General features: G+C 43.9%; 1 protein-coding gene across 1 annotated transcript; it reads left to right on the top strand.

The window, feature by feature from the left end:
- The first annotated feature begins 4,145 nt into the window (after positions 1–4,145).
- alpk2 (alpha-kinase 2) lies at positions 4,146–11,787 on the top strand. The gene is made up of 10 exons (XM_041960443.1): positions 4,146–4,648; positions 5,967–7,497; positions 7,606–7,753; positions 8,572–8,699; positions 8,806–8,850; positions 8,942–9,240; positions 9,871–9,959; positions 10,080–10,297; positions 10,401–10,449; positions 10,533–11,787. Exons 1-10 carry the CDS (start codon positions 4,193–4,195, stop codon positions 10,738–10,740), a joined length of 3,171 nt encoding a protein of 1,056 aa, XP_041816377.1. The 5' UTR covers positions 4,146–4,192; the 3' UTR covers positions 10,741–11,787.
- Positions 11,788–13,061: the final 1,274 nt, after the last annotated feature.

Below are 13,061 nucleotides of genomic sequence, written 5' to 3'. Positions count from 1 at the left end.
CTGCTGGAGTTTCTCATTATTTCTCTAACCAAGTCCAAAACTTCCCTAAATTAAATTTCTATGACAACCACCAGTCAAGATCAGCCCATAAACTGGGCCATTAGCTAGACAGCTTGTAAATATAGATATCGAGTGTTAAATGTTCAAGATCGGCACATGTCTGCAATATCAGGTAACCGACTTTGTACTTGTGGGGGACAACAGTTAAAAATAGACTCACACCCCGAGACCGCCGGCTCTGCCTGAGCTCATACTGAAGTCCTACATCACAGGTCTATGTTCTCAACCACACGGCTATGAAAGGGTACGTACTGCATGCATGGCTGGTTTAGTCATACTTTTATCATGGGTGATTCAGCTGGGAGGTAGCTAGTTAGACATTTGTTTGTGGCTCTCTCTGGGAACGTTAAATGCTGTCAATTACACTGCTTTGTCTGTTACAACACTGCTGATTGGCTGACACACACACACACTTACACACACACGCACACACACACACACACACACTGCTGTGCTTCATGACACACTTAAGGAACAGAATTAATTCCTTTAAGTGAATTTCAGCTGTGATGGACTCTGGCTGGTATTCGTGCAGTTTTCGCCCTGTTCATTTGCAGCTGTCGGTGTTGAGAAACTCTCACACTTTGAGGGAGCTTGTGCTGTTATTTTCCAAACTGTGTTCACACTTATTTGAGCTTTCAAGGCAGCGGTTCACATACAGGAGCTGTAAAGATACAGCAGGCTCTCCGGGGTGTTGTGTGGCCGAGGACGGGGCTATTTTGGCACAGACGGTCAAGATGACATCGGATTACACTTTCTTGCGCTCAGTCACGCAGGTGCCGACAGCTTTATTGTTTTTCGATATTAGTACAGATCGAGCCATATTGAGTGCGCTAATCAACCATACCAACAAGAGTGATTTCTGTTCAATTCAAAACTTCAAAGTGCCTGTAAATGTAGGTTACACTTCTGATAGGAGAACTATGCACGTGATGATCATATCTAAATATAGAGTCAGTGCACTAAATGTGACTGTGGCGAATCAGATTGCATTTATTAAGGCAAAGAGGAAATTACCTTGAACAGCGTAAAAGATGCTGAAAATAACTTTCCTGACAAACACTTGGAGCAATAATGGTAAAACATAATTTCAGTGACTTTTAGCCCTAATATGAGCTTTTTGTTGGGGTTTACAGTTTTTTGCTGCCTGACAATTGTGTGAAATGTGTTTATATTCAAGGGGTTTGTCACTAAACGTTCTGCAGCGAGGCTCAGTACTTCATAGTAAACATTTCAGGCCTGGGGGCCTGGCGAGGTGTCCTTCACTGCTGCAAGAATCTGACAAATGCAGGCCATGGGTGAAGATGTGCTGGTATTTTTCCAGTGTCTCTGCCACCAGCTCCCCTCCTGCAATCTTGTATATCAGGGTGCATGTTTTGAAGCCTCCCCTTTCAACACCTCATGTCAGGCTCCTGCACATGTGTAAGGTAGCGACAATCCATAGGTAGCAACACAGGCAATTACATGTGCTTTTCAGACATAGCTACACTTCTTCAGTTTTCAGTTTTAGTTCAGTCCCGAAATAATTGCAGCTGTAATCTGAAAGAAGTAGATAAATGCCCATCAGTTGTATCACCATAGTTGTTACACCTTATTTTCAATGTCTTTTACCAAATTGTTTTCGTCTATTTGGAGTTTAGAATATCTTGAATGTGGACCAGATTAGCAACAATGATATCAAATGAACCTCCACAGACGGCAGTTGCATAAATATCAGGTTTCAGCATGGCTTTCATTTAGAGCTGCAGACTTTTTGCTGAATGGTTTTCAAGGGTGTAATGTTTGGTTTAGAAAAACTTCAAATGCAAAAGAAAGTCTTACTTGTTCCACTTACATTAATAGTTTTCTTTTCTTTACATAATCTTTATATTTCACAGTATTTTCTTTATAAGGCCAATCGAAGACAAGCAGAAACATAATTTTTGCTGAAACTTGAGCTCAAGAAAACATCATATCATGTACTGCAACGTAGGCAGTGTACATCAGATATTCACAACAATTCTCTCAATATGTAACAACTTGGAGCTCTAAGGTTTGTGAACTCAATATTCTTGTGTTGTTTAATCTGGTAGATAGTGACTAGACAAGTTTGTGTAAAAGATCACTTTCAATGAACCAAACACTGTCTAATGAATGACCCCTCATACTAGTGTATAAAAAAATGTTTCAGCAATACGTATTTTACTACCCCTCAGTTGCACAAGACAATAGGAATTGGAGATTGTTGTCTGCAGCTGGAAATAACATTTTTATCAGCTGCAGAGAAACAAAAACAGGAAGGTTTCCTGTTGATAAGGTATGTCAAGTGCCCTTTAAAAGCTTCTAAAATAGATGCAACATGCTGTTTAAAGGGGTGTCTCCAGCAACCAAGATACGCAGCTAGAGGGAGATACTGGGCCTTATTTAATACTTCCCATACACACATGAGTCTCAGATCAGAGATTATTTGACTCTACATTTGCAATTCAAATGTAAAATATTTAACTTTTCTGTCAATGTCATGCTTCATTTTGCAGATACTGACTTTTAAAACACCAGGACACACTTGGACCCAGAGGAGGAAATGACACCAAAGATGGCAAGCCCAAACAATGTGTGTACAGAACTTAATGCCATCCTTTCCGAGACTTGGCCCGAACTTGCTGTTTGACAGCAGGAGTCTCGCTGCTGACAACCTCCTCGAGCAGCACGACCAGAAGCCCAGATGGATCCGTCACTTCCTCGCACTTATGACCAAACACGGTCAACCCCAGCTCTACCAGACAGTCAAACTGAGGATTTAGACTCTCTTTCTCTTCTGCACGGTCCCACAGAAAACACGCTGTCGGCGTGCGAGGCAGTGGCCGAGACGATGTCAGATCTCTCAGGTCCGGCTGACAAACCAACTGAGACTTTATCAGACGTTTCCAAATGCTCGTCTCAGGAGAAAAACACTGGCTCACGCTGTCTGAAGCCTTTCTCATCCAGCTATAAGATGTCAGAGTGTTTCTCACTTTGCTCAGAGTCTGCACCACAGGACGATGAATTTAGGGTTTGTAGCTATTTTGGCTCATCAGAACCGATCTCACCTCTTGTATCTCACCTCTCTCATGACCTTATTTCCCCCCTATCTGACTCCTTTTCAGAGTTTTCTGTTAAAGAACAGGCAGTCTCATTTTCTCTCATACAAGAAGATAGTACATCTCAACCTTTCAGGGCCATTCCATGTACTTCTGAAGTTTTGATGGAGCCATCTGTCACTGAGCCTCTCTCTAACCACAGCTTCAGCTCTGACCACAGTCGAGCCACGTATCTATCCAGGTCGTTATCACATCAGTCGGATAGTTTAGAGAGTGATACAGCTATAGCACCCGTGTCAGACCTTTACATCTTTGAAAGTGAGACACAGGACTTCATCATAAGCCCTTATGTTGATCCGGAGGAGATTAAATGTCCTGAATACCGGCCATTATCACAAACAGGGGGGAAAAAGGACTGTGATGCACATGTCCTGATGTGTGATTCAGAAAATGTGGTGACCCAATGTCAAGCCATGGTGGACTGTGAGTCAGATGTGAGCCAACACATGAGTCTACGACCACCTGCTGCGGATGCCTGTGAGGCAGGTTTGATGTCAGTAGATGATGTGAGACGAGGGAAAGCAGAGGCCACTGAATTAACCACCAGACCACAGCTCAGCGACAGCCCCATCGAACTGTGGCTGGACGCATGCCAGTATCTCGCAGTTGAGGATACGGAAGACAGGGGTGCTTTGGACAAGACAGGTCATTCTCTGACGCAAGGAGGGCTCACAGGAACCAGTGACTTGTCTTTTCCCGCAAGAGAGACACAAGTGTCAGGTTACAACCCTGATGGTAGTGAAGGGATTGGCTGGTCTGGCAATGACACCAGAGATTGGGGGCCACCAGTTAAGAGGTGGACGTCAGTGGACAGCTGGGCAAGCGCACTCTCAGACTGGACTGGGATCATCACAGCTCCACCAGAGGACCTCACAGCTGCCTTCGCAGCGACAGGGGCTGAGATAGATGCTTTGACACAGGCACTAGCAGAGGTAAACACTCATATCAATACAGAGACGTTTAAAGAAGGTGAGGGTCAAGAGCCAGCGGTGCAGTCACTATCGCAGCCAGCCATGGGAGTCCAGGATCAGCCACTGAAGGCACAAAACATCCCTGAGAGCTCCGTCCTCTCTGGGCAGAGCTGCCTCTCTTTGTGCCTCAAAGCTGCAGGACCCGAGCTCCGAGACAGAGAGGGCTCCCAGAGCGTCGAATCCCTGTTTGAGACAACCCTGACCACACTGGAAGAACAGCAAACAGAGGACATCCAGAGCAGCCAGGCTGAGCTATCTCTGTGCCCCACACACCAGCACTCATCCATAGGATCGTCCGGTGCTATGGCGGCCTCTCCTGGAGGATACTGTGCAGATGTGATACCCGGATCTACCTCCTCTGCAGCTCTGGACCTTTCTCACTTTGGTGGATATGTCGAGTCCTTCGAGACTGACCTTTTCATCAGAAATGAAGAAGATCCAATCGTACTGAGTATAGTCGAGGATACAGATTTGGATGCAGGGCTAATATTTGAGGAGGTAAGATGGCCTATGACATGGATTTCTAATCATTATTGTAAAATTTAGACTTATCATCTTGCACAATTTAGGAAAACGTGTGACGGTTGGAAAGTATGTGCTCTGCTTTATGTGTATGTTTTTGCTGTGTGTTGGTCCCATACATAAGATACACACACATACAGCATGCCTGCCCACACACTCCAAAGCACACTCCACTTTTTCTGGTGTGTGCGGCAGAGAGAGAGAGAGAGAGAGAGAGAGAGAGAGAGCAGTGGAAAGATTCACCCTTCACAATACAGAGAATAACAGCGATCACCTTCACATCAGTCGGCCTGGCCAAGAGATCAGTCATGCGCTTTGGAAACATGGCCAGAACGTTAAGAGACATTCCCACTCCTGCCCTTGTCAGTGTTGTCATACCTATATTATTGATAGCGTGTCAGGAGGCACATAGAGTAGTCCTGAGAGTGACATCCATGTGTGTCACCAGACATCGGACCCACAAGTATTGTCGCCTTGCTTTGGATTGGAGCCATTCATTTTTGCACCCAAGGTCTCTCACCCAGGCGTGATTCTGTATTATTGGATAAGTCCTTTGGCTCCCATCTCAAAGACTGACAGCTGTGTGTGCGCTGAAGGAAACAGGAGTGCCAGAGAGGAAAACTTCTGATGGACAGAAATGGCATCTAATAATAGCTGAAAGTTCAATGATAATAGCATGCATCCACGGCGTGTCAGGGCGGAGGGGTGAGAGGAGAGCACAGCTGAGGACTGAAACATGACCCTCTCTTGCTCTCTCTCTCTTTTTGTACACACCCTTTAATACACCCATTCCCACTGCATCTCCTTTAAAACCCCAGGATCAGGACGCAAGCAGGTCCTTGGGCCGGGGGACTGCTTCTGATTGGCTTAGGTGAGCACGGCATAGCTGGAGCTCCTGTTTATAACAGCGACAGTGCAGGTTTCAGTTGCATACAGGGCATATGGACTGTGGGACTGGATATAGGAGCATGGTGTTTCATAAACCTCTGCACTGTGGCTCTATAGAAAGGTATGTGTTGATAAGAAATATCTGAAAAGGCATGTTTTTGTACCTACTATCTGCACAATCTGCCTTTAACTGTAAAGTTTAAAGTATATATGTATATATACACACACACACTGCACAGTACTATCCTGTTACAGTGGAGTCTGAGAGCCTTATACTCTAGGAGGATCTATAGGACTACTATAAGAGGATCGAACTTCTTGTTAAATAATATTTCAGCTTTGGAAATATACAACTGCTTAAAATTACCTCACATTCTTATTAACATTTGTGCATTTTCATCACCAGTCCGTTGCAGATGGACTGCGTGAAGTGACAGATGAACACAGGATCTCCCAGCCAGGCTTGGTGGCCGAGCAGGAAGCTAAAAGGAGGTCTGAACCCGCTGAGGTTGATCATAAAGGAACAGAATCGTCAGCAGATTTCCTCACCACACATGCTGTGAGAGACTCGCACGTGCCAGGTGTGGACACACAACCTGGCCTGCATTTAAATGCTAGCACACACGTGGCGCCTGACACTTCACCAGACTTTGACAGATCATGTCAGTTGGAGCCACAGTGGGGAAGTCCCAAGTTTATTATGCCCTTAGCTCCCCTCGGTATCGGCTCCTCCCTCGTCTGTCGGACAAGCAGCAGTGTGAAAGGAGATCAAACTTGTGTCAAAAGTCATGTCAGCAGTGACCTCGGTTTTGATCACGTACAACCTTGCACTCGCTGGCCAACCTCATGTGGAAATACTGACGAACCATCTTTGGAAGGTGAAGAGGAGTTGATTCATAAAACGGAAAATACAATAGAGTCTTCTGGCACATCTTCAACAGAGGGACAGCTGGACTTGGACACTGTGGAGTGTTTCTTCACTCCAAGAAAAACAATAATTGAAGAGATTAATGACCTCAGTAGAGAACTATCAAAATTGGCTGTTGTCCCGGCAGATCATTTCATCATCTCAGAGGAGAAACGCACCGCATGCATCACTTTAGATATACACGACCCATTTGTCAGCAGGGCTGCAAAACCCATCGTAAAATCTGAGCAGGCTGAGTTGAACCAGAGACCGGCTGTAAAGATGCCTCACAAAACCCATAAGTCCACCACAGAGAGCAAAACACGCTCCAAAAAGGACAAGTCAGCAGGTCATCATTACGGTGCCCAAGCGTCCAAGAAGCAGGAGAGTTTAGCTCACCATGTTTCAGCCCAGCAGGTCTGCAAACAGCAAGAACCACATCCACTTACCGGAGAGAATCATAGCGGTGAGAGCGCTCCAGCCGGGCTTGAGGACAAGGAGGCTAAACTGGTGATTGCAACCGATGTGGCAGCTGAGAAGGCTCCAAGCAAACCGCATGGCAAGAAGAAGAAGAAACATGCTCAGAATACGACAGGAGCGAAGAGCACAGGGGAGCCACCGGTTGACGTGGAGAATGGAGCAAAACCAAAGGCTGCAAAGGGAAGGATCGACATGTTCGAGGCCAAGCTGTGCGCTAAAGCTGGAAAAAGTCAGAAAGACAGCGATCACTCACATGGCGCCGAGAAAAAGTCCCAGCAGCCAGAGGCGAAAGCTTCCCAGGAAGACCGACCTCTGTATGTGGATCATAAAGACCGCCAGCCAAAAAACTTTACCAGTCCTTTGAACGATGATGTCATTAAGAGACGACGCCTGTCAGAAGATAAGTTTGGGAAGATTGTCAGCGTTTTGGAGTCCAAGCTACCGAAGCCAGGTGTTTCTGTCCAGGCAAAGGGAGAGGAGCCCAAGGTAGATGCAACTCGTAAGAAGGCGTACAGTGAAGTGGTCAAACAGAAAATCCCCCCTAAGGAAGGTAAGGATTAAACATTAAATCGTTTTTCTGTTCAGCACTTTTCTGTGACAAAGAGCAGTTTTCCAGTATTTCTCCTTTCTTCACCTCATAATATGCTAATGTCTGCAGAGCCCAAGGTAGTGAAGCCCATCCAGGCAGTGGCAGTGAGTGGAGACCCCCAGAGTTTGTGCCTCTGGTGTCAGTTCACAGCCGTCTTCTCCCACCACACTGTCACCTGGAGCAGAGACGGCACCGTCCTGACTGAGATCAAGAGAAGGTATATAGCTTCATTTGACATGATTTTTACAACACATTTCCATATATTTCACCTTTATCTTTACACAATACTTTCACATAACTTAGCTTTACGCCCCAATGCACCAACCAGTATCCTAAACTCACCGTCAAGTCCCATAAGTGGTTTATCTTTGGCATGTAGTATGCTCCTTTAGCCTGAGTGATGCTATGATCAAGTTTGCATTTGTGCCACACAGAGTGGCACAAGCCGGATAGTAATTTATCCATTAATGTTACTTTTAGTGAACTGTTTCAAACAGTAAGCATTACTTTTAGCTATTTCAACCATTTGTACAATGTATTTCAACTGTCAGCCCATTGCTTTTGAACTCTGGAAGCACTTGCTGGGGAACAAGAAAAGTACACCAGGAATGGGATCTGTCATGTACATGTTAGGCAGTAAGATTTAGCACTGGACATCAGAAAAAAGTGGGTGGAAAGTCTGCAAAATCTGTTATGCAATACTTTGGCTGCACGGATCTTTTTACCTTTTACTTCCATTTTTTGCTCAACAGTCACAGATGCTTTTGTGTAGCCTGTACCTATATCTATCTATAGATGCCTTCAATTGCATAACACTCTAGCTGATGTGAACAGACTTCAAGAAGAGCAGCAGCCAAAGCAGTTAAATATCCGCATACACAATTCATATTTTTGGTATGGAAAGGATCCTGCATTACCAGAATGTGTATAATTAAACGTCACAGATTATGTTCAGGTTCAGTGTCGGGGGGGTTGTTGTGTACAGGTGAGTGGCTTTGTGTGGTGCATCTAGTAACATTGTACCTTTCCCTGAAGTGCAGGGGACGAGAGCAGAGTGTCGCTGACAATTTCCAACGCTTCTCACAAAGACTTGGGCAAGTACCAGTGTCAGCTCACCAGTGTACATGGATCAGTCACCCTGGACTACCTGCTCACATATGAAGGTATAAAGCATGACTTAATCACAACAACTATCTGGAATGTGGGCATGAAAAATGTACAGTTACCGTCACAATTTACAAAAAATTTTAATCTCTGAATATGTTACAGTGCTCAGTGAGATTGTCATCCCTCCATCTCCAAAGACCACCGCATGTGAGTTGTGATCTTAGAACAAGGTTAATCACTTTAGGTCCCAGTTTTTGTTTTGTTTTGGATCCTGACAGATAATCTTTCTTTTTTCTAGCTGCCCCTGTTGAGGTGGGGAGTGAAGAAGAGGATGTCCAGTGCTCCAGGCTGATATTCAAAGAGGATTTCCTGTCTGACCAATGCTTTGGAGAGAACCAACCTGTCAGCATCATCACTGAAAAGGCCCACTTTGGGGAGGGGATGCACCGGCGGGCTTTCCGGACCAAGCTGCATGCGAGTCAGACGAACCTTTTGGTACCCGGCCACTCCTGCGTGCTCAAAGTACACAATGCTATCAGCTACGGGACCAAAAACAACGACGAGCTCATTCAGAAGAACTTTACCTTGGCCGTAGAGGTGAGACCGTCGCATGTTAGACCCAACAGTCCTTCATCTGTCAAAATATTGTTTTATTATGTGAATGACAGTCCTCACTGGGAGCCACATTACAAGCCACAGCATAATTTTTCTGGCACAAAACTATAAACACTTCACATATGAAGGTAACAGTAGCAATATTGTTTATTTGTTATTTTTTGTCAAGAAATACTCAGAAAATGCTCAGAAAGTGTCACAAAATTAAACTTTATGCACAGTGTAACACTATTAAGTATTTTGTGCACAAAGACATTTGTGTAAAGACATTTTGGCTCAAACGTTTTCACGCAACATCATTAAATTTTGATTAAAAAACTCAATTTGATACTGTATATGTCAAACTGCACTTATGGCCAAAAACGCACTTTGTAGGGGAAAATGCCCACAAAGTACCACTACAGTGCCTTCTGTCTATTTGCATACACACTACAAGCATTTGTGCCTCAAAATGCCGCAAAATGCTACACTTTATGCTTAAATATGACAATCACTCAGTGTCTCAGAGTTAAAAATATCTTTTACAAAAGGCCATTATGATAGATTAATTATCATCCTGTGCAGAGATCTAATACAGAAAGTAATTGTAGTGCAACTGACTTTGCTCTGTAGGAGTGCCAGGTCCAGAACACTGCAAGAGAGTACATCAGGAGGTACACCACTGCAGCCCAGTCTGTTGAATCCTTTGGAGAGATCCCAGAGTGAGTGGCCCATCAGACAAGCTATAATTTTAACTCTCTGCAGCACATTTGCCTTCATGTTATTTAAGAATGACGTAAAATGGTCATAGCTCAAGCCATGTCGTTTCATGCTTTCACTAGGATCATTCCCATCTACCTGGTTCACCGTCCGTCTAATGACATACCGTACGCCACGCTGGAGGAGGAGCTGATCGGTGACTTTGTCAAGTATTCAGTGAAGGACGGCAAAGAGCTCAACCTGATGAGACGCGACTCGGAGGCAGGGCAGAAATGTTGTGCTTTCCAGCACTGGGTCTACCACAAGACTGAGGGCAACCTGCTGGTTACTGACATGCAAGGTTGGAAAAACATTTAAAAAACTGCAGCTCTTGAAATGTGCACAAAATGTTTTTTATCTGCATCATCATTTAGAGCACTAAATCAGATTTTTGTGCTTTTCAGGAGTGGGAATGAGGCTCACTGATGTGGGAATAGCCACATGTAAGAAAGGGTGAGTATTTTTATGAGATCGATAATAGATCCAAATTGTTGATACATGCAATTTGATGTGTTCTTAAATCATTTATTTTTTAGATATAAAGGCTTCAAAGGAAACTGTGCCACCTCCTTCATTGACCAGTTCAAAGCTTTGCACCAGTGCAACACGTACTGTGAGATCCTGGGCCTCAAATCCCTGCAGCCCAAAGCTAAAAAGCCTGCATCTGCTCCCAAGCCGAAACCCCAACCGTCTGCTGCACCCAAGAAGAAAACATTTGGGCCAACGGTGAAGGGCAAGTCATAAAGGGAGGAGACACTCGCACTACTGGGTTCATCGCTGTTGAAATGGTGAGATTTTTGGTGATTTTCTTTACTCACGTTGGACCTTGCCGTGCAGAGTTTGGCCTGTCTGAGAGGACTCATGAGCCGGGCCAGATCATGGAGGAGACAGACATACTTGACCCTGAAGCGAGCGATTGCTACTTAACCAGCGACCGTCGTTCCCAAGAGTTTTTGCTTCATCTCATGTTGAACATTTGAGAAACGCATTTTATTTTGATGGAAGATTTCTGTATTAGAGAGTATTTAAATCTAGGTGAGGAAACTTTATTGTGTTTTGGGAAAACTGTGACAAATCGAACACTTGAAAATGATGTTTGTCTGCAGTGTTGAACTGTGATGTCTTAGAGATCGCTTTTTTTGACGAGGTGCAATGATTTTCCTTTGCAGATCAATGCAGAGTTTTTCTTGTTTTTCTACGTCTGTGACATTTTCAAACTGTAAGTTCATTAAATTAATGAACTTGTTTATTAATTGATTAGAAGAAATGTATTTCAAGTAGGTTGTATGATAGAATACATCCAGTAGATGATGTTTTGGGTTCAGTTATGCAGGATGAGTGGGTCATTTTTGTGTGTTTGCTTTGAAAGGCGACAGAGGACGTTCATTCAGTTTAATGCCACCATATTACAACGTTTGCTCATTTGGTAAAGCTACTGATTCAGGATGTGCTCATAACAACACAAACATTTTGTACATACAAAGCTCACGTTAAGTTTGCCTCTGAATGTATTCACTGGAGAATGTGAAGATTTATTTATTTGTCGTTTTATTATCTGGGGCAGATCTGCTTGTTAGATCATCTGGCATCATTTCAAGGATCTATACTGAACTGGTCTAACTAAACCCAGTAATCACACCACAATAAGAGTCAAATGTACTTGCATGCAGAGTCTGTATGACCTCAATAACACGCTCTGTATAATAAGCCTCTCTGTCTACTCTCACTGATGCCTTTTAAATCCTTGACACAAATTCCTGACATGGCTACGAGGGTGCGGCTCTGGCCAGTGTGTAGATCTTTGTTATTAAAGAGATGTTGCTGGTTGAATATGCTTGCTGATATTGTTTTTCATGACGGTGAATCATCTTACATTTCCAGTAATGGGACCTCTGACCTATACAAGTTGGAGGGAGGGAGCACTGTGTCAATATGAACACGCAAATATCTGTTTAAACACTTTACGGCTTATTTAATTCTTAGGAATGATTCATGTTCAAAAAAAACAAACAAACACTGTTTATTCACGTTATTTGCAAGTCATAAAATCTGACATATATCTAACATTACAAGTGTTTTGAAGTAGATGACCTGTTTACATGTTGGAAAAACTGGCAGCAGCATGTCAACAACTGGCATGTCTATTCTTATCGAAACTTATGGAGGAAGGTCTCCAGCAGCAAATTAGCGCCTCTGATGCAAAAGTAAGTGGGTCAGACTCAGAGGCTCGAGATCATGAACGAGGTATGAACACGGTGCCCCTCCTGCGTGGTGCAATGTGTCTCAAGCAGCAGGCACCAGCAACAGATGGGGACACATCTTACACTTTACTGTATGAATGAGGAAACTATTACAAATATGCAAAAAAAAAAAAAAAAAAAAGGCAAACCAGGAAACCGAGGAATGTATTGAGGTCCTTTTCACACTGTAGCTATTTAGTGTGATAATGGCGTTTGAAACAGAGGACACAAACACCATTGTCACACTCCACAGCTCTGGAGGACAGCATTTACTGTAGACACTGCAGACGGAGAGGTTGTCAATACAAACTGCAGGGTGGACGTCCTGGTGGAATAAGGAAAAAAAAGTAGTTAGGTGACGTGTGGAATCAATAAAGAGCAACGAAGAGAGGGAAAGTGAGAGGAGAGACCTAATTGGAGAGGAACAAACGTTGAAGCACACATGGTGAGTGTGTTTTCTCATCTGAAATCACACTTCAGTTTTGATTTATGATTATCCATGTGGCGCTCTAAATCTTGTACCCGTCAGTTTTCTGGATTTAAACACACGTGAAAAAACACAGAAAACCACAGAAAGTAGGGAAAATAATGGTGAGTAAATACAGAAGGCTTATCCAGAGTGTCCAAAGTCCGGCCATGTCTCTTTGTACTGATGGTGGGGATGACTGCAGCTGTGTGCAATGTGTGTGTGTGTGTGTGTGTGTGTGTGTGTGTGTGTAAGTGAGTTAGAGAGCAACTAAGTAGAAGAACACATGTGTGAGGGCACTTTTTTATATAACAAGCATTTTTGCATAAAGGTTTCTCAAATGTGGTTGATCCAGACTG

Source organism: Chelmon rostratus, chromosome 19 (genome assembly GCF_017976325.1).
Source record: "Chelmon rostratus isolate fCheRos1 chromosome 19, fCheRos1.pri, whole genome shotgun sequence".
Lineage (NCBI taxonomy): Eukaryota > Metazoa > Chordata > Actinopteri > Chaetodontiformes > Chaetodontidae > Chelmon > Chelmon rostratus.
Note: the sequence above shows the minus strand (reverse complement) of the source record. Positions and strands in the feature narration are given on the sequence as shown.